This window comes from Hypanus sabinus, chromosome 6, assembly GCF_030144855.1.
Source record: "Hypanus sabinus isolate sHypSab1 chromosome 6, sHypSab1.hap1, whole genome shotgun sequence".
Lineage (NCBI taxonomy): Eukaryota > Metazoa > Chordata > Chondrichthyes > Myliobatiformes > Dasyatidae > Hypanus > Hypanus sabinus.
In genome coordinates, this window is record NC_082711.1 from 84,645,096 (window position 1) to 84,666,359 (window position 21,264).

Here is a 21,264-nt window from a genome sequence, read left to right on the forward strand (position 1 = left end):
AACGTACCTGAGTGAGCAATTGGGGATGAGACATTTAAATGACAAATGCAAGAGGTTCAAAGTAAGTTTATTATCAAAGTAGATATACGTGATCATATACTTCCCTGAGATTAATTTTCTTGCAGGCGTTCATAACCAATACAGAGAAGCACAATAGCATCAATGAAAATCCACAAATACAAAGACAGACAAACAACTAGTGTGCAAAAGACAACAATCTGAGCAAATACAAACAATGAGAAAAAGACAATCATTGTAATAATAAATAAGTAAGTCATATGGAGAGCTTGAGTTGTAGATTCCTCAAAAGTGAGTCCATAGGTTGTAGACCCAGTTCAGTGCTGGGGTGAGAGTGGTTGAGTGACTTTACCTGCTTGAGTTCAAGAGCCTGATGGTTGAGGGTTAATACTGATGTTGTGGGGTCTGAGGCTCCTGTAATTCCTTGCTGATGGCAGCAGCAAGAAGACAGCCTAGCCTAGATGGTGTGGGTCATTGAAATTTTTCCTGCAAAGGCGCTGCTTGTAGATGTGCTCAGTCGTGGAGAAGGCTTTAACATGATGGACTGGGCTTTGTTCAATACATTTTGTAAGCTTTTCCTTTCAATGGCATTGGTGTTTCTATACCAGGCCAAAACTAGATGAGATACTCAAAGGAGCTGAAAATGCCCAGAGAAAACATGGATCGGTCAATGTGTTATTTAACCATCAGCTGACCTGCCATTTGTACAGAGCAGGTGTGAGAAGATATTGCCAGATGGGGAGACTGCATTTAGAGAGAGTGCCATCACCAACAAGTTTAGCATAATGTTGGAAAAGTTAGCTATGAAGGAGATTAGCAAGGTTATTCCTTATCCAATTTTCTGAAATGATGAAGAACAAGGACAAAGGCTGGAGGAGAGAGTCAGTGAGAGGGAGCTGAATATGATGTATATAAAACTTAGATTGATGTAACACTCAGGAAAGCCATCACACTCAATTTACAGCTGTTAATTACTCAGCTAGTTTAAGATCTATACTTGTCTTGAAGTGCTAGTACAGTGCTATAAATTCTGCTTCCTTTTTAAAAAATGTGCTTTACCCTTTAGGCTTTAGATCAATTATAATGACTTATCTGCTTGAGTCAATACGCACAGGAGGCATTGTGTTGCTTGTATACTTGACATGTTACGAGTGTACAAATTCTAGCAATGACATCTGTCAAGAGTCAGGCTGCTACAGGAAATGGAGATTTTGTGTAGTTGCTATCCCATAAACACAGCTGTTTCATTTCAGGGTCAGCAGTACTAGGAGCAAGTGCAAAGAATATTATCTGCACAAAGTCAACCATGAATCTGCAGCTCCAGGAGATGATTTTCTGCCATCATAAATGATTCAAGTGAACAAAACACAAACCACTTACTTTTAATATGATTAATTCTTCATCCCTCCTCATTTTCTTTAAAGCAATCATGATGTAAGCAAGGCCCATTGTGGGGATTGATAGCCAGGGATGATACGATTAACTTTCCCTTGGATACAACTTGTCAAGTTCTCTCACGGAAGTTCACAATGCCAAGCGTTATTAGTGTCAGGAACATGGTCTTGTCATGGTTTAGAAGGCAACTGATAATCAATCTCCATATAAAATATGACCACTTCAAATCAAGTAGTCATGAAGTGAACTACATGGTCATATGTGGTATATCAGAATGGACAAGAAGGAGATTATTTTTGAAGAGGCCAAGCACATTTAAAACATCACCTGCTTTGAGAAACAGCCCTTCAATTCATGGAATAAAGGCTCTTCGGATGAGTGGAGGTCATTTTAGTGGCTATAATTAGCATCGAGGAATTACAGACCATTCTGATGGAAGTCTATGAGGTACAATAATAAAGTAGATAAACAACATCTTTTTCCCTTGGTGAGGTATCAAAAACAAAAGGACATGAGTCTAATTGAAGTGGAAGGAGTGAGGAAAATGCAAGAGTGATAGTAGTTACAATTTTTAAAACTTTCAAGGGAAAAGTTTTTGTTTACACAAGGAACAATTGATAAGTGGAAACACTTCTAGAGAAGGTGGTGGAATCATGTATGTACAATTACTATGTTTAAGAGGTATTTAGATGTACACTAATTGTAAAGTGGCAGGCCACTGAAAGATATGGTCCTAATGAGGGAAAGTAGAGTTACTGTAGATGGGAAAAGTATTGGCATGGACGTGGTGGTCTGAAGCTCTCTGGTGTTCTGTACTCCCTGCTTCCATGATTACTTCAGGCTTTACCATCATGTGATTTTTTTTCTAAAATATGGTTCTTGAGAAGTTTTAGATTCAGCAATGCTCTCGCGGATTATTGTTCAGCTACTCCTTCAATAGAAAGTGATCAGCTTCATTGAATCATCTCTGTCCCGCTGCCAAAACATCAAATCAAATTGATTAACTGCTCAGAAACTGATGAGAACAGAGTCACATTTTAGTACTGCTTAGAGCCATACAAAGGGAAGTGCTTTGAAGGTGTATATTATCAAGAGAAGGTGAAAGATTCTGTGGTAAGAATTTTAAAGTGAATGTAAACATTAAAGAAAATGCTATCTTTCCAAATCTTTGCATGCATATAACTTGTAAAGATAGGAGTCAGGTACATGCAATTTAAGGTGATTTTTACAAAGATTCTGAGATTGAAAGTACAGTATTTTAGGATATTTTACGATATTAAAGGTACTTATAAACAAGTTGCTGCAGCTGCTGAATGATTGATATGACAGTCACTATGTCTTTAGCAAAGGTAAGCTATGGCAAACCAAGGAGAGCCAACGCAGCCACAGGGAGAACATGCAAAATCTACTCAGCAGCACCTGTCTGCATCTCTGGCGTTGCTCCTGTGCCACTCTCTGTGTGGAGCATTTTCTTTTCCATGGTGGGCACAACATGAAAATTAAGTGGTTTATTGTTCCGTTTGGAGAATAGAGTCGTAGAATAGTACATCATGGAAACAGGCCACTCTGCCCAACTTGTTTACACTGGCCAAAGAGTATGCTTCCATTTTGATCCTACTTCCAGCACCCAGTCCATAGTGGTCCATATCAAGCAATTCCAGTGCTCATTTGGATACTTCTTAAACACTGTTTGCAACCCAGCTTCAACCATTCTCCCAGGCAGATCAATCTCTGGTTAAGGAGGATTTCCTCAGCCCTGTAAACCCTAAAGTTGCTGATGATGAGAAAGTAGATTGACTTAGTGGTAATTAGCTGGTTCGGATTTGCTGTCTTGTTTGAGAACTTTACAAATTGTTAGCTCAGATATCAGCGCTGTAACATTACTTTTAATACTGGCATACAGGGCCAGGTCATCATTGAGGGTAGAGATGTTCCTGCACAACTAGATACAGTAGGACTGATCATTCTGTACATCGTTTGCTGCAGCCTGCATGCCATCTGGTGTTGCTACAAAACCAACAGGTATTTTAAACCAATGACCTTTGAGTTCCTATTATTCAGAAACAAAAATATAACAGGAGTGATCCTGTTGTGTAAAAAGGAAAGTTAAACATAATAAGGAGAGGGTTTATAATGTTGTCAGAATCAGAAGAAACAGTATGCTAAGATTTGGGAGTATTTCAGAAGTCAGGAAAAGACAATCAAGACATTGATAAGGAAAGGATAAGTAGAATATGATGGCGATCTACAACAAGCATAAAACCGGACTGTAAAAAACTTAAATATATATGTGAAATGGAAAAGAATAGGACGTTATTGTTTGAAATTGACATCCGGAAATAAGGAAATGGTAGAGAAATCAAAAATTTTCTGATTGTTTGAGAGAAGAATAAACAAGAAAGGCCTCTGAGGTATTGAAACTAAACAAAGCATCGTGGATTGTAACAATGGTAAGGACCTTCCATGGGAAATACACTTGGTGGCCATTTTATTAGATATACAGTATCTGTGCATGCAGACATGGTCAAGAGGTTCAGTTGTTGTTCGAACCAAACATCAGAATGGGATAGAAATGTAATCCAAGTGACTTTGATCATGGAAGGATTGTTTACGCCCCACAGGGTGGTTTGAGTATCTCGGAAACTATGAAACTCCAGGGATTTTCACGCTCAATAGTCTCTAGGTTTTACTGAGAATGGTGTGAAGAACAAAAAAAAATCAAGTGAGTGGCAGTTCTATGGGCAGAAACAGCTTGTTAGTGAGAGAGGTCAGAGAACAGCTGGACTAGTTCAAGCTGACAGAAGGTGACAGGAAGTCAAATAACCACACGTTAGGACAGTGGTGTCCAGAAGAGTAACTCTGAATGCGCAACATGTTAAACCTTGAAGTGGATGGGCTGCAGCAGCGGATTGCCACGCCTGTTTCTACTCTTGTACCTAATAAAGTGACCACTGAGTTTCTGTAGACCAAGTGAATGGACAGGGATATGATAAATGGAATATATATATATAAAATATAACCGAGGTTCCCAACCTGGAGTCCACCGGTATTGGCCCATGGCATTAGATTGGGAACCCCTGTAATATGATGTAGAAAAATGTGAGGTCATGCACTTTTTGGGTAAAACGAGAAAGGCAGAGTATTCTTTTCAATTTCGAGAGATGGAATGAGGTTGAGGGGATCTTGCATATTCTTCAAGTTTAATCACTGAAATTAAATGTGCAAGTGAAGCAAGCAATTAGGAAGGCAAATTGTCTGTCTTTCAAGAATATTTGAGTACAAGAATAAAGATGGCTTACTGTAATTATGAGTTTCAAAGTGCCCCGAATGTATACCTTCCACTTAGTTTGAACAGACTGATTGATGGGAGTCGCACTAATGAGACATGGGTCTTCTGAGTTTGGCTATTTTGGATTATCATGAGGTTTTTCCTGTAGTTGGTAATCCTGTATTGACTGTGTAACCATTTGGCGTATTAGTCACCTGAAATTGGCATCATTAGGAGTAATCTAATATGTCCATACACGTCTTTTTTTATGAATGCTGAAGAATACTGTAGGTGATTGGATTGATCAGACCCAACTATTCAAGTGGTAATAAGCGTACAAGCACAGCAAGATAACTTAAGCTTAATATAATAATAGACAGTGCAAACAAACCACACAAAATACTACATAACAAGTTGCAGAGATGTCTGGGCTCATGATTCTTAGTCACCTCTTTGGCTGTTGTCACTATTGGGGGTATTCTGAGTCCCAGCTCGTGAAACCAATCTTGGGTCTCATGATCACGATCATGATCATGATCACGGTCCCAGTTGAAGTCCAAAGAAAATTCAAGAAACTGCCCAATATATCCACAAGCTTCACCAGTGCAGTCATCAAGACATGAAGTCTTTGATCTTTGGTCCTCATGCTGTCAACACAGCCTGCTCTTTTCTCAGACTGAGCAGCCTGCACATAAAAGGCAAGATTGCATTCAGCTATCAGATTTTTAATTAAATTCAATCACAGAACTGTTGCAGCACATGAATGAATTTCTAGTTTTAACTTTCAATGAATATGTACTATTAATTTCATAGAATTACCAATCTTATCCCCACAATCTTGACATTATAATATTAGGTTGAATCTTAAATGAAGACACAGAGGACTGCTGTTGCTGAAGCAAAAATGTGAGAAAATCAGCATGTCAGTCAGCATTGGTGGGTTCAAAACCCTTTATCAACTCCAGTCCAGTTTCATTTCCCTCTCTGTGGTCATATTCCAATCAGAGATCATTGTGTAAATTCTCCTTGACACTTGCACTGTTTTAATTCAGTCATGGGACAGTAGTGTTGATAACATGGTCAATATTTATTGCCTACCTCTAATTTCTCTTGACATGCTACCTTTTCGATCTTGTTTCAGCAGCATAAGAAAGTAACAATGTAAGAAGCAGGTGTATGAGTAGGCCAATTGATCTCTCATGCCTGCCCTGCCATTCAATAACATCATATGCATGTCACTGCATCTCAGCACTTATTTGTGCAAACCTCATTCAACCGATTCCCATCACAGAAGTTTGGCCTGTCTTTTAATACTCTCAGCAACTGAGCCTTCAAAAGGTTCCCTATCCTCTGGGTGAAAAATTTACTCTTCATTTCAGTTCTAAGTGATTGGCACCCTTTTCTTCATGTCCTTGCCAAGAGAAACATTATCCTTGCTCCTCGTCTCTCAAGCCCTATAACAATTTTGCAAATTTCAATGAGATCATTCCCTACTCCTAACACGAGAGTAAAGATGATGTCTTTTTAATCTCTGTATACTGGCCAAATGCAGAAATCAATTCAATCAGCCCATGACCAATCACGTCCCAGTGACAAAATAATATATGTGGAAGCCACCTGATTTCTCAGGGCATTAAAACACCATTGCTTTAACTACATTGAGAGGAGGATGACTGAAATATGAGAGAGAAAATGTTTTTAAAACTGCAATGTTTGAAATCTGGAAATAACAATAGAAAATTCCTCAGCAGGTCATGCAGAATCTGTAGAAAGAAAAATGCTTAATGTTTCAGATTTGGTCAGAACTGAGAGAGAAAGGAAAAACAGTTTTTAAGTATAATCAGAGGGCTTGTCAGTGGTTTCTGCCCTCTCTCTTCTGCTGGTCGGCAATTCAGCTGAAGATTTTAATACCTCTAGAATTATCTTTCTGAGTGAACCTCTTGTGTTTAATCAGCAAAGCTTGCTCAGCTCCAGTGCAATCTTAGAAGCAGGAATAGGAATAGGCCTTTTGTCGCCATGATCCAGATCTGCCTTCAGATATTCACCTCTGAATGCAGAGGTGAATTAGGTGTGTACATAATAAAGAACTTCAGTTTCCAGTGGGCAACGCAGGTGGTTCACCCGGAAATGGAAATGACACGGGTGAGTTAGTCACACGTGCTTAGGCTGGAGCAAAAGCTGTTGTGGTAAGTCTGTAAATAAAATAGTTCTAGCGTTTTTACCCATGCTGTTTGTCTTTACAAAGAACAAGCATAATGTGGTGTCAGAAGTCGGCGTGAGGTCCAAATATGGAGCATATATGAATACTGTGTGACTAAGAAAGAGATACTAGTGACAGAGAAGCTGGCCAGTGAGGTAAAAGACCACAGCGAGGCAAGGCATCACATTGTGTCTAGAAGTTCACCAAACAATCAACGTGAGAGACGCTGAAAATTCTGTAATGTTCCTCCTCCACCAATGCAGTTTACTGGCAATTTAACAGATAACTGGAAACACTTCAAACCGGAATTCAATGTATATTTAGCAGCTTGAAGAGCCAGTGGCATGGATGAAAATTTGAAAGCATCTATCTTTCTACATATAATTGGTGAAGGTGGTTTGTGCATCTAAAACAGCTTTCAAATTGATGAGACAAATGTTATGATGGATACTCTGATGAAAAATTTTGAAGAGCACTTTGTTCCAAGTAAAAATGTCATGTTTGAGAGAAGTAAGTTCTTTTCCTGTGACCAGAAGCAGGGTGGTAGCTTTGACCAATACTTATCTGAGCTTCCCTCACTGTGCAAAAGCTCTGAGTTTGGAGATTTGAGAGACTCACTAGTCAGAGACAAATTGTTTGTTGAATCCCTGATAATATGCTCAGAGAAAGCTTGCTCTGTGAAAAAGATTTGTTGCTAGGAAAGGCTGTGAATATGTGAACGGCAGTGGAGACCGCACAAGCACAAGCTAAGGAGCTGCACAGAGCAGAAACAACAGTGCACTCTGTGAAAACAAAGAGGCAGAGCACGAGGTATTTTCCAAAGCAACAGTGAAGCAAAGAGGTAGGCTGAAACAGGAAATGCAGCAAATGTGGAGATAGGCACATCCCAAAGATGTGTCCTGCTTATGGAAAGTCCTGCAATAATTGTGGGAAAATGAATCATTTTGCAAAGTGCTGCAAAGTTGGGGGTACCAAGAGAAAGGTGCACACTGCTGCTGAGGAAGTGGAGGTAATCTCCGTAGATTCTCTGCAGACTGTTGGTGCTGGTAAAACAGAATGGGTTGTTCTATTGACTGTAAATGAGACAGCAACTTCTTTCAAGCTTGACACTGGAGCCCAAGTAAATCTGTTATTTATGGATGATTATAAGACTCTCAAAGTAAAGAGCAATATTTACCCAGTGAAGTTGAAAGTGATGGACTATACTGGAAAAAACATTCCAGTAAAGGGGGTCTGTATAGTGACCATCAAGCACAAGGGGCAGCACCTAAAGACTCAGCGAATGGATATAGAAAAGAGAGTACAGCCAATATTAGGTCTGAGTGCATGTGATAAGCTCAACCTGGCGGAAAGAGTTTTTGTTGTGGCCTCCCATGCCAAAAAGGAGCATTCAACACTCATGGAAGAGTATGCAGATGTCTTTGAGGGGTTGTGATGCTTACCTGATGTAATTCGAGAACTTTGTAACAGCATCCATGAGAGCTCCAGAGAGGTTATGCAAGAGAAGCACAAGAACTCCACCTCCCATAGACATCTGTACCAGCTACAGTGGCATGACAGCCAGGATGCCAGTGCTGAACAAAGTGACTATGATGAAGAAATCACCGGTCTTGCTTCCTCATCATTCAGCTTAGGTTCAAAATCTGTCTGTCATTGACTTTCAGTTAAAGACTGGAAATCAAAAATACATCCACGATCCTCGCTGTAGTTGACAAGGAAAGATAAAAAAGGAAGATGGGGGAGACCACAAAGACCCAAAGGTCAGAATAACAGCAACAATTCAACACAAACCAACAGGAGGAGTTGTTGGCTGTGATACATAGCCAGCAGAAGGAGCTCTGTGAATTGAGACTGAAACAGTTGGATCCTGTGCAAAGACACTGATCACATGGTGTACTCCGGGTCTCCATTATGAGGCACATGGGGTGAAGTATGGTCATACAGCAAGAACAAGAACAGAAACTAACAGATAGAATCTTGGCAGAAGGATGTGAGAGAAATAAACATATCTATCAGAGTTTTCAGAAAGACACTAGTATTAACACAAGTGAAAACAATACACCTGTGGAGATAAATTGCAGACCAAAGATTAAATCACCTCAGAGACTGATTGAGAGTTTGAAGTGAATGAGGGACCATATTTGCTGATTACAATTGAAGTTAATGTAAATATCTGTGTTGGAAAGGATGACTGTTTCTTGCAGGTTTATGAGGACATAATATTGTGTTTGTGCTTTTCTTTAAAGGGGGAGATGTGTTGTTATGTGTGTACATAATAAAGAAATTCAGTTCCCAGTAGGCAATGCAGCTGGTTCACCCAGAACCTGAAATGACATGGATGAGCTCATCACAGGTGCTTGGGTTGGAGGAACAGCCATTGCTGTAAATCTGTAATAAAATAGTTCCAGCATTTTTACCCATGTTGTTTGTCTTTACAAAGAACAAAGTTAATACCCTCAGCACTATATTACTTCCTAATTCCAGTTCTAAAATTGAACCCAATTTATATAAGTAATTTTTTTGAAGTAAACAGGTTTCCAAGTAAAAAATCACCAAACTGAGAAATTTACTTTTAAGCATAAGCCCTAAGAATTGAGGAACTTTTTGTCTTTACCAATCTGAACCAGATCATAAGGATATTTAACCAATTTAGATTACATTTCTTTCCATTTATAATTCATTATTTCAACATAAGACGTGTTCAGCAATCTGTGTTTTTGGAATATTTTACTTTTTTTACTGTTTTTTTAGTGCAGTTATTGAATTGAGTTTTTGTTCAAAATATAAGTGCAACAAAGCAAAAGCAAAATGACTAATGAGAAAGTTCAAGTTTGATAAACAATGACTGAATGGAAAAGAAGGTAATTGCATTGGTTACAAGAAAATCAATTACTTTCATTGTTTTTATAGTCACAACCATTTTTTATCAAAGTAGCTTTATAAACAGTTACACTTGAATGGCTTGGGCTGTTGATTGGATCTTTTTTCATAGAACACTTGATTGCTTATTCCTGTGTTGTTTGAATCTTTGTTAATATAGTTTGAAAAGGAAGCTCAGCTCCATGTCCCATGCCAATATTTCTTTTTACTTTGGAAATCACTTAAAATCACAGATCAAGTATATTTTTTAAACTGTAAGTTCAGATTATATTTCATATTAAAATGATAAAGAAATGGGTTATTTTACCTGGGGAAATAAAATGTTGGAAACATGAGTCTAGAAAGTTTGGTTCATTAGTTAACTTAAACATTGAATACTTTTAAGTAGAACAGATTAATTAGCAGCCTGTGTTTTAACTGCTGTTTGAGTAGGCAGTTACAGCATCAGTTCTGTTTATACAAGTGTAAGTAGTAGAAATTGTTGTTGTTAGAAATGGAGTATTAAATTGTGTTCTATGCTTGAAGTGGTCAGTCATTGGTGTCATGGGTTCCCTTTTGCCTCAGTGTTCTAAACCCAAAACCTCTCAGTGCTACTAGGTTCTTGAATTGTTGAATGGTTGAACAGTGAATTGGTGTTGAACAGTTGGATGGTACCAAACTTCAGGTGCTGCTAGATCCTGATACATATGCCCTAATGCTTCGGGGCTCTAAGAATCCAGTAACCCCAGTATTTTGAAAGCCACATTACTTCACCCTTTTGCCCCATGCTTCTGGAACCCAAGAAGCTCAGCATTTAACTAAATCAATTTTCCTTCTTAGCTAATTGCAGCTTCAGGAAATTACTTTCTCTGAATGGAGTTGTTCATGATATGAGAATGAACCATTTGCTTAGTATTATTGTGGGTAATTGGAATCACCTTATGAGTCTAATCCTTAGCTGCAATCCATTGTATATACAGGCAATTCCAGTTAATTGGAACCCAATATATTTTGACCCATTACAGCAGCTGCCGCAATGAGCCCAAGTTACATGCAAATGATTAAAAAGGTACACAAAAGACAAACTATCATTTAACTGAGTAACAAATTATGAAATACAGAACAATGAGAACACTGCCAGTACTACTGGTGGTTCTGACATTGACAAGAAACCTGTGCGGGAGGGCTTTTAAAGTGGGAAAAGTAATTGCTCTGGGAGAGTTACATTTTCTCCACCTCGCAAGTCCAGGTCGAGGGGTACAAGTAGACATCACAACTGAGGTCCTCCTTGTTTGCAGTGACTGGCCATGACTTACTCTGTACCTCATCATATAGCGTAGTAGAGCTTTGAGCAGCAACCAGTCTGCGTTTGTGTTTGAGTAACAAGAGCAAATTAAAGGAGGGCACGGGCAAGCACAGTGGCCATAGACTGAGTGGACAGAGTAAGAGTGGTGCCCTTCAGGCCTCAGCTCTTCAAGGATCAGTGAAAAGAGAAATTAAAGGAAATAAAAGCTCTAGGTTAAGTTCTTTTTCCCCTTCGCGTCATTGTACCTGCTTAGCTAGGACAGTAGAGATGTTAGGCAGGATAGTGGAATGCTCTTGTTGTGGGATGTGGGAGAATCAGGGAGCCCTCCAAGGTCCCTAATAATTACAACTGTGAGAAGTGCAACCAGCTGCAGCTTCTAAAAAGCCACGTTAACTGGATGAACTCCAGATCATCCATGAGACAATAGATAGGACATATAGAGAAGTAGTTACACCCAAGGTGCAGGACACAGGAAACTGGGTGACAGTCAGGAAGGGGAAAGGGGTTAAGGAGCCAGTGCTGAGTACCCCTGTGGCCATCCCCCTCAACAACAGGTGTATCACTTTGGATGCTGTCGGGGTGGGGGAGCAGCATGGTTTGACGTAACGGGGAAGTCACTGGCACGGTGGTGATAGGGGATTCTTTAATTAGAGGAACAGACAGGAGGTGAGAGCGAGATTCCCGGATGGTATGTTGCCTCCCGTGTGCCAGGGCCCGGGACCTCTGGGATTTCGTCCTCAGCATTCTTAAGTGGGAGAGTGAACAGCCAGAGGTTGTGGTCCATGTAAGTACCAATGGCATGGGTAGGTTGAGTGATGAGGTTCTACCTAGGGAGTTCAGGGAGTTGCATGCTAAGTTAAAGGGCAGAACCTCCAGGGTTGTGATCTCTGGATTGCTCCCTGTGCTACTTGCTGGTGAGGAAGATTATACAACTTAATACATGGCTAAGGAGTTGATGGATGAGGAAAGGCATAAGATTTTTGGAACATTGGGCTCTTTTCCAGAGAAGTTAGGATCTGTACAGAAGAGATGGCTTTCACCTGAACTGGAGGGGGACTAATATCCGAGCAGGAAGGTTTCTTACTGCTGCATGGTGGGATTTAAACTAGAGTTGCAGGGGGATGGGAACCAGAATGTCAGTACAGTTAATGGAGAGGTTGTGGAGGCAGATGTATGGTGTGATTCGTATCCTGAGCTATGTGTATTTCAATGCAAGGAAATATTGTAGGAAAGGCAGCTGATAGTGCTAAAGATGAGGTAGCTGGCTTACAAACAGAGGCAATGTGTAATTAGGAGAGGCTGTTGATAGGGCAAAATTGCAGTCAACAAGTAAGTTGCAACATAAAAGGTGGGCAAATTCGAAAAGCATGAATAAAGGACTGAAGGTGTTATACTTGAATGCATGCAAAATATGGAATAAGATAGGTGAACTTGCAGTACAGTTACAGACTGGCAAGAATGATGTTATAGTCATCACTGAATCATAGCTGAAAGAAGATTATGGCTGGGAGCTCAATATCCAAGGATACACATTATGTTGAAAGGAAAAGCAGGAAGGCAGATGGGGTTGTGTTATTCTGTTGGTAAAAGAGAAAATCAAATCATTAGAAAGAAGTGACATAGGGTCGGAGGGTGTTGAATCATTTGGATAGAGCTAAGGAACGGGAAGGGTAAAAGGACCCTAATGGGAGATGTATACAGACCTCTAAACAGTAGTAAGGATGTGGCTTATCAACTACAATGAGAGATAGAAAATGCATGCCAAAAGGGCAATGTTACAACAGTCTTGGGGATTTCAATATGCAGGTAGGTTGGGAAAATCAGGTTGGTATTGGATTCCAAGAGGGGGAATTTCTAGAATGCCTATGAGATGGCTTTTTTGAGCAGTGCATGCTTGAGCCCACTAGGGGTTCAGCTATTCTAATTTGGGTGTTGTGCAATGAACCAGAAGTGATTAAGGAGCTTAAGGTAAAATAACTCCTTTGAGAAAGTGATCATAATATGATCAAATTTACCCAGAAACTTGAGGAGAAGCTAACGTCAGATGTATCAGTATTTCAGTGGAGTAAAGAGAATTGCAAAGGCATGAGTGGGGAGTTGGCCAGAATTGATTGGAAAAGACCACTGGCAGGGATGATGGCAGAACAGCAATGGCTGGAAATTCTGGAAGCAATTGAGAAGGCACAAGATATATATATCCCATAGAGGAAGAAGTATTCTAAAGGCAGGTGGAAATCAGACTGCAGGAAAACAATGCTGGTGAGGTAGTAATAGGGTACAACAAAATACGGATGAACTGAATAAGTGTTTTGCATCAGTCTTCACTGTGGAAGACACTAGCATTATGGTGGAAATTCCAGGAGTCCGGGAACATGAAGTCTGTGAAGTTACCATAGCTAGAGAGAAGGTTCTTGGGAATCTGAAAGGTCTGAAGGTGGATAAATCATCTGGACCAGATGGTGTACACCTCAGGTTCTAGGAGCGGTGGCTGAACAATTGTGGAGACATTAGTAACAGTCTTAATGGTCATTAAAGAATCACTAGATTCAGGAATAGTTCAGGAAGACTGGAAAATTGCAAATGTCACTCTATTCTTCAAGAAGGGAGAGAGGCAGAATAAAGGAAATTATAGGCTAGTTAGTCCAACCTCAGTGGTTGGGAAGATGTTGGAGTCAATTATTAACGATGAGGTCTCAGAATACTTGGAGGCACATGATAAAATAGGGCGTAGTCAGCATGGTTTCCTCAAGGAAAAATATTGCCTGACAAATCTATTGGAATTCTTTGTAGAAATAACAGGCAGGATAGACAAAGAAAAATTGGTTGATGTTGTGTACTTAGATTTTCAGAAGGCGTTTGACAAGGTGCCACACATGAGGCTGCTTAATAAGTTACAAACCCATGGTATTACAGGTAAGATTCTTGCATAGATAAACCAATGGCTGATTGGCAGGAGGCAAAGAGTGAGAATAAAGGGAGCCTTTTCTGGATGGCTGCTGGTGAGTAGTAGTGATACACAGGGATCTGTTTTGGGACTGATGCTTTTCACATTATATGTCAATGATTTGGATGATGGAATTGATGTCTTTGTTGCAAAGTTTGCAGATGATATGAAGATAGATGGAGGGGCAGGTTGTTTTGAGGAAGTTGTGATGTTATAGAAGACTTAGATTAGGAGAGTGTACGGTCATGCACTTTGATAGAAGAAATGAAAGTGTTGACTATTTTCTAAATGGAGGGGCAATACGAAAAAACAGAGGCAAAAAAAGTACTTGTGAGTCCTTGTACAGGATTCCCTAAAAGTTAATTTTCAGATTGAGTCTGTGGCCAATGCAATGTCAGCATTCACTAGAACTAGAATATAAAAGCAAGGATGTAATATTGACTCTTTCGAAAACACTGACCTTACTTGGAGTATTCTGAGCAGTTTGGGGCTTCTTATCTTAGAAAGGATGTGCAGAAACTGGAGAGGGTTCAAAGGAAGTTCACAAAAATGATTGCAGGGTTGAATGGTTTGTGATATGAAGATCATTTGATGGCTCCAAGCCTGTATTCACCAGAATTCAGAGGAATGAGGGGTGACCTCATTGAAACCTATCGAATAGTGAAAGGTCTTGATAGAGTGGATGTGGAAAGGATGTTTCCTATGGTGGGAGAGTCTAAGACCAGAGGACACAGTCTCAGAATAGAGGGCTGTCCTTTTAGAATGGAGATGAGGAGGAATTTCTTTAGCCAAAGGGTGGTGAATCTACGGAATTCTTTGCCATAGGCAGATGTGGAGGCCAAATGTTTATGCATATATAAGGCAGACATTGATATATTCTTGATTGGTCACGGCATGAAGGGGAGAAGGCAGGAGATTGGGGCTGAAAGGAAAATTGGATCAGCCATGATGAAATGATGGTGCAGACTTGATGGGCCAAATGGCCTACCTAGTTCTGCTCCTGGATCATATGGTTTTATGGTCATGCTCTTTGCTCTCCATGGAACATTGCAGAACCACTTCCTTGGCCGCTGGATCTCACTATAGATTTCATCTGCCCAGTCCACCAGAGCAAATTTTGCAAGCTAGGACAGGCATGCTCTTATCTCACTGGGGTATGTGAATTGCTGGCTACTCTCACTTGGTTTGACCCACCTGTCCAAGTTGGGGTGTGGCTGATGTTACATGCAAACAGCGATTTAGAGCCTCAGGTAAGAGTTGAGTGTCTGCTGGGGACCAAAGGTAGCATTCAAGATCATTGTCTATCAAATTCTTCATAGTTTCTAACTTTTTGAAGTAGTGAATTTGTTTCATTTTCATTTCTAGTTGGTTCTTGCAAATCCAAGCCTGAAAGCTTGAAGCCACAACGCGCAAAACAGTCCTCAATTGTCTTACCTCTAGTTTTTAACACAACTAATGCCATTTAGTAACTATTCATTCTGTGCACAGATTGGCCACAGAAGTGCACACGACCAACACCAATTATAACTTATTCAGCAACAGTCTCCTGTTCCCATTAAATAGCACAGTGTCCTAAATAAACTCAGGGAATCCTGGCAGTTAGCTCCATTAGTTTTTGTACTTTAAATAAGTGAGCTTGAATGTCAAGAACATGAGATGAAGAGTTCCTAAAAGCGAGTCCAGAGATTGTGGGAACAGATTGGTGATTGGGCAAGTGAAGTTGAGTGACAATATCCCCTCTGGTTCAAGAGCCTGATGGTTGAGGGGTAATAACTGTTCCTGATCCTGTTGATGTGGGTTCTGAGGCTCCCTATACCTTCGTCCTGATGACAGCAGTGAGAAGAGAACGTGGCTTGGATGGTGGGGTCCTTGACAATGGATGCTGCTTCCCTGCAACAGCCCCCTGTATAGATGTGCTCAATACTGAGGAGGTCTTTATCTGTGGTAGACTGGCTGTATTCACTACTTTTTGTAGGCTTTTCTGTACACCGACATTGGTGTTCCCATACTAGGCTGTGATACAGCCATTCAATATCGTCTGCACTACACATCTACAGAAGTTCATCAAAGTTTTAGATGCTTGTCCTCTGTAACTTCCACCATCCCCAATGGGATCCCATCACTAAGCACACCTTTCCCTTCCTTCCACACTCCACCCCGCCTGGAGAGAGTTTCCATGGGGATCACTCTCCATATGACTTCCTTACTTTCTTGTCAACTCGTCTCTATCCGCTATCTCCCTGCAAGTGTGACAGTGCTACGCCTTCCCTTGTACCTCCTTTCTCACCATCAATCAGAGTCCCAAATTGTTCTTCTAAATGAGACAACACTTTACCTGTGAGTCTGTTGGGGTCACCTATTGTGAGCATGATGGAGAGCATTCAGTAAACAGACACCTTACACACACACATTCATTCACTCACACACAACATTGTCTCGTTGTGGTGAGTGTACACACTTCAACGTCTTCCCCGGTATATTCTCATAATTAACCTGCTGTCCCCCCCCCCCCCCCCCCCATTGCTACATGCATTCAGAATCAGGCACCAAAGTTTAATTTAATTTCATTCTTTATTTGTTCTTAACAGTAAGTGTGTGATGGTGTTGAGAGTTCTGCTGTTTCATTGCAGGAGCCTAGACCAAGTGGATGCACTTGGGTTGGCTTTGTGGAGCCTTTCCCACCATACATGGTGGAACACTTCACTTCCTTAGTAATGGAGATGTGTAAATGTGTATATATTGTTTGAACACTGTATGTAAGACAGATACTTCTGTTTATTCTGTAATTTGAATGTAACTACATTGTAGGGTACATCATATTCTAATTTATGTGTAGTTTTAAGTTACCTTTGTGGGTAAGTAACGATGGTATGTCCTGGTGCTTAAACAAAAGGAGCTCATGAGTGCGAGAGAGAGAGAGATAGGGGCTGCTCGGAATTCACTCTGGACAAGAATAACTACCGAGTTATTATTGTGTTTTCTTATCAATATTGTTTTGTAAATATTGGTAGATTTCTTTTCACTATTTTCAGTCATTTTGTAAGTTTGATTTTTGACGTACCTAATGAACACTCTAGCACAAAAGCGCTAAGTGATTGCACTCAGTTTTTTCCCCTTTGCTCGTAACCCTCACTGAGCATAGCTGAAGCAACTTTTAATCATCCTGACCACCCGATATGAACTTACAACTCAAATTCTGGTTCAAGATTCAAGCCTCAATCTATTATTTACAACCACACGGAGCATTTGAAAGCATGCCGCACTTCTTCCACAGTAACTGTGAGGAAGGGAAAGAATATAGAATTTAGACTTCTGGGGAAGGTGCATTGCAATGTCACATGGTGATTAAGAAAATCACCAGGAGAACTTTTCTGCATTGTAGACAAATAAAATGAACTGTTTGAAATACATATAAAGTGGATACAATTTTAAAAGAAAATCAAATGTAATCTTATTTCATATTTTTGTGGAATTGTATTCCCACGACGATTTGAAATTTCCCATTTACTTGGATAAATAAAGCTATTCAAGTGTTGTTCTTTTCTGTATAGAAAGCAGAATTTTCTCTCATATATTTAACAATGAAACCTTGTGGATCTGATTTTATGTTTAGTGAAGGACTGGTTTGGCACTTGCACACTCATTGGCTGAAATATTATCCATTTGCAAGAAGCGTAGCTGACTGCTCTGCCAGATGTCTGTGTGGTCCATCACTCTTAATTCCCAGTACATATACCCATAGAAAAATAGGTCACTTATCCAGTGGCCTTTTTGCACAAGCCTAAAGTAATTTTAGCCTTTCAAACTCTGCAGTGAAAATCTGCAGCAAAACCTGACACCATGAGTTCTGGAAAGGGATTAGTGACCACTTCAACCAAGTGGATTTACAATACTTATGGCTCATATGTTGAGTGAGGTAAACTTGACAAAGCATTGACATGATGACCTGATTAGTTTACACTTCAACTTTTATTGCTATCATTGGGTTAACTAATCTAATAGCTCCCAACTCGAATTAAATATCTTCAGCACATTGATGCATATCTCTGAAATGCTGTCAGAAGTTCCTTATCACTAGATAAGGCACCATGCTAAAATTTTTGTTTTAATAAAATGATACTATGCTAAACTGTACTCTTGAATATGGCAAAAAAAAAAGGAAAACTTGAAAATGTATACAGTGCAGGCAGGTCTCACAGCTACTAAGATGAAAACCTGTCTTCAGTATATATTAGCCAAATGGTTAATACTTAAGAAACAGTATTAAACTTTTCTTTATACTTTGTTTTTAAATAATGACAAAATTATTACTACTCTTTAGCATTAATATGATGCCTTTTCTATTTATTTCAGTGTGATAATGCTAAAGGGCTCAAAGCCTTCTTTGATGGTATCAAATTTGGACCTAAGCACTTGATGATCTTTGGTGGAGTGTGTCCTTCTATTACGTCCATCATTGCTGAATCATTGAAAGAATGGAATCTGGTACAGGTAAGACCTGCCACTATTAACTAATGAAGCTATAGCACCTTGTAGATCAATTTGCCTGTCTTTAATTGCCTGTACGATATTGTCTTGCTTTTCCAGTAAGTTCTGCGAGTGAATAAAAGTAATCAGCTGCAAATGATACTGACCAAGAGTAAAATTTTCAACAAAGAGGAGATACCGGATGGCTGCTCTTTGTATTGCTGTGCAGACAAGATGTTATTTTATGATAGATGCATAAGTTATTCCGTTTCCTTTGAAAAGATAATGGTGATAATGTATATTAAATACATCACCACCTTCCTCAGCTGCATAATTCTGTAAAGTAGTTGAGTTTTATATTTATACACGGTACACTTGAAGTGTTGCAAGACACAGTGCATTGTAAAAGTATTCAGCCCCCAACCCTTTGTTCAGATAAATGAGTATTAGGGGCAGGGATTTTGGTCACTTTAACTGAGAATTTTTATTTGTGAATCACATCCTCCCTTTTTTTCACAGTAGAATCCCAAAAAACAGGGATAATTGTAAAGCATGAAAAACTAAAAATTCAAAAACTGAAATGTCAGCAGTTCAAAAGTATTCAACCCCCTTTGCTCAGTACTTACTTGAACCACCTCTCACAACTATTATAGCGAAAAGTCTTTTTGGATAAGTCTCTATTAGCTTTGGATAATATGATGGAGCAAGATTTGCCCAATCCTCCTTGCAAAATTGCTCAAGCTGTGCCAGATTAGAATGGGAGCAGTTGTGGACTGCAGTCTTTAGGTCTTGCCAGAAATGCTGGATTGGACTAAGGTCAGGAATCTGACTGGGCCACTCAAGGACATTAATTTTCTTCATTTGAAGCCACTCCGTGGTTACTCTGGCAGTGTGCTGGTTGTTATCCTGCTGAAAGACAAACTTCCTCCTCAGTTTAAACTTTCTGGCAGAGGCTAGCAGGTTTTTATCCAGGATCTCTCTGTATTTAGCAGCATTCATCTTCTCATCAATCCTGAACACATTCCCAATCCCTGCTACTGAAAAGTGTCCCCATAGCATGATACTACCCCCACCGTACTTTATAGTAAGGATGATGTTATCTGGCTGATGCCCAATATTAGATTTATGCCATGTGTACTGCTTAGAGTTGAGGCCAGAAAGTTTCACTTACTCTCATTGAACATCAAGACCTTCTTCCACATCCTTACAGTAAGTGAAGCTTTTCTTTTTATGCTTTAGAGATTGTGAATCCATGAACTTCATCTCTAGTTGCAGCCACTGACTTCTACAGCTCACTCAGAGTGACTGTAGGCACCATAATGACCTCTCTTACATGTGCTATTCATCTGTGCAACCAAGTTTAGAGGGGTGGCCTGACCTAGGCAGTGTGGCTGTGGCTTAGCATTGGACTGCACTGACATCTGATGTATGTTCAGTGCCTTTGACATACTCTTGTACCCTTCCCCAGATTTGTGCTTTCTGTTATCATTCCCCTGACTTGTCTTGAATACTCTTTTGTCTTCATTTTGGTTTAGTCTGTTGAAAATCTACCATACTGTTGGACCTTACAAAGAGATGGTGTTTTTATTTTATCATCACCCAAACAAGGATTTTCTAGTTTTGCACAGCTCAGTTTTAATGTAAGTTGCACATTTCATACTTCTGACTTTGGCTGGTTTGGTGTAATTTAAGTGCCTGGTCTGCCTCTTCCCATTACTCTGTCCAAAGGTTGCTTGGTACTTTGCATTAAAACTGTAATACGCATACACATGATTGGAAAGACGCAGCGGGAACTAGAAATCTATTTTAGTGGATATTGTTGGAAGTTGTAGCTTTTAAGGAGTTATTTATTCTGGGTTTTTTTTCTGGGGATCTGGCATAAATGCTGAAGCAAATTGTCCTTGATATTTACTTTGTCTATTAGTTTGAATTCAGTCTTCAAATGTGACAAGCCATTTTTAATTCATATTACTCTGCTTACAAAGCTTTCTTTAAACTAGTTTTATAACTGCTTTAGTATTGTAAAATACTGACACATATAATTACAGTTTAACTTTAGACATTTCTTCTCCAGGGCATCTTGCATTCAAAGTTTGAGTAGTGTTTCCCCTTAACTAGCTTCTTTCCATGAATACTGCAAATGTCTTTCCTTTATTGATGCTTGTTTTTCTCAAAAAGCCCCCCGCACTCTCAGTATACAGTGGTATGAGGATGCTTCTCATTGACTGCAGAGTTCAACATAACAAATGATTTTACTTCATTGATAACCCAATTTACGAACTGCCCCACTTAACTGAACATCCTGTGTTGACGAATATTATTGCAGCACATGATAATAACAAGAAAGGTTGAAAAACTCAAAACAGTCTTCAGCTAAAAGTGCTGCCTTCTGGCTTCTAACCATCACACAAACCCATCTTCAGTTCAATTTACTGAGCACATCAAGAATGCCTGAGCATACAGGATCCAGCAAATGTAATAGGATCTGACAGTATCCCCAACAAAGTGCTGAAGTCTCCTTCTCTGGAGTTCGGCTGAATGTTTGCCATGTTTTCATTTGTCTACAGCCAGGAAACTAGCATCTTCCTGACAGCGGAAAATTGTCCATGGGTTCTGATCACCAAAAGATTTCAATTAAGTTCAAACTGCTCACTGGCAAGAGTCATGCTTCCTTCAAAAAAAAGATTAATTGTTGAGCTAATTATCTTAGTTCAAGAAAACTGTCACAGGATATTATCAGAGTGGTATTTGAGGCTGAGTGATTTTCATTCTTCATAAGGACAAAAAATAAGCTGTTTGATTACTCA

General features: G+C 39.7%; 1 protein-coding gene across 1 annotated transcript in view; it reads left to right on the forward strand.

Moving 5' to 3' along the window:
- gabbr2 (gamma-aminobutyric acid (GABA) B receptor, 2) overlaps positions 1–21,264 on the forward strand; it is a 973,371-nt gene that overhangs the window by 271,046 nt on the left and 681,061 nt on the right. Inside the window, exon 2 of the mRNA XM_059972542.1 lies at positions 18,344–18,481. Within this exon, the coding sequence (XP_059828525.1) occupies positions 18,344–18,481 (138 nt within the window). The remainder of the gene's footprint in view (positions 1–18,343; positions 18,482–21,264) is intronic.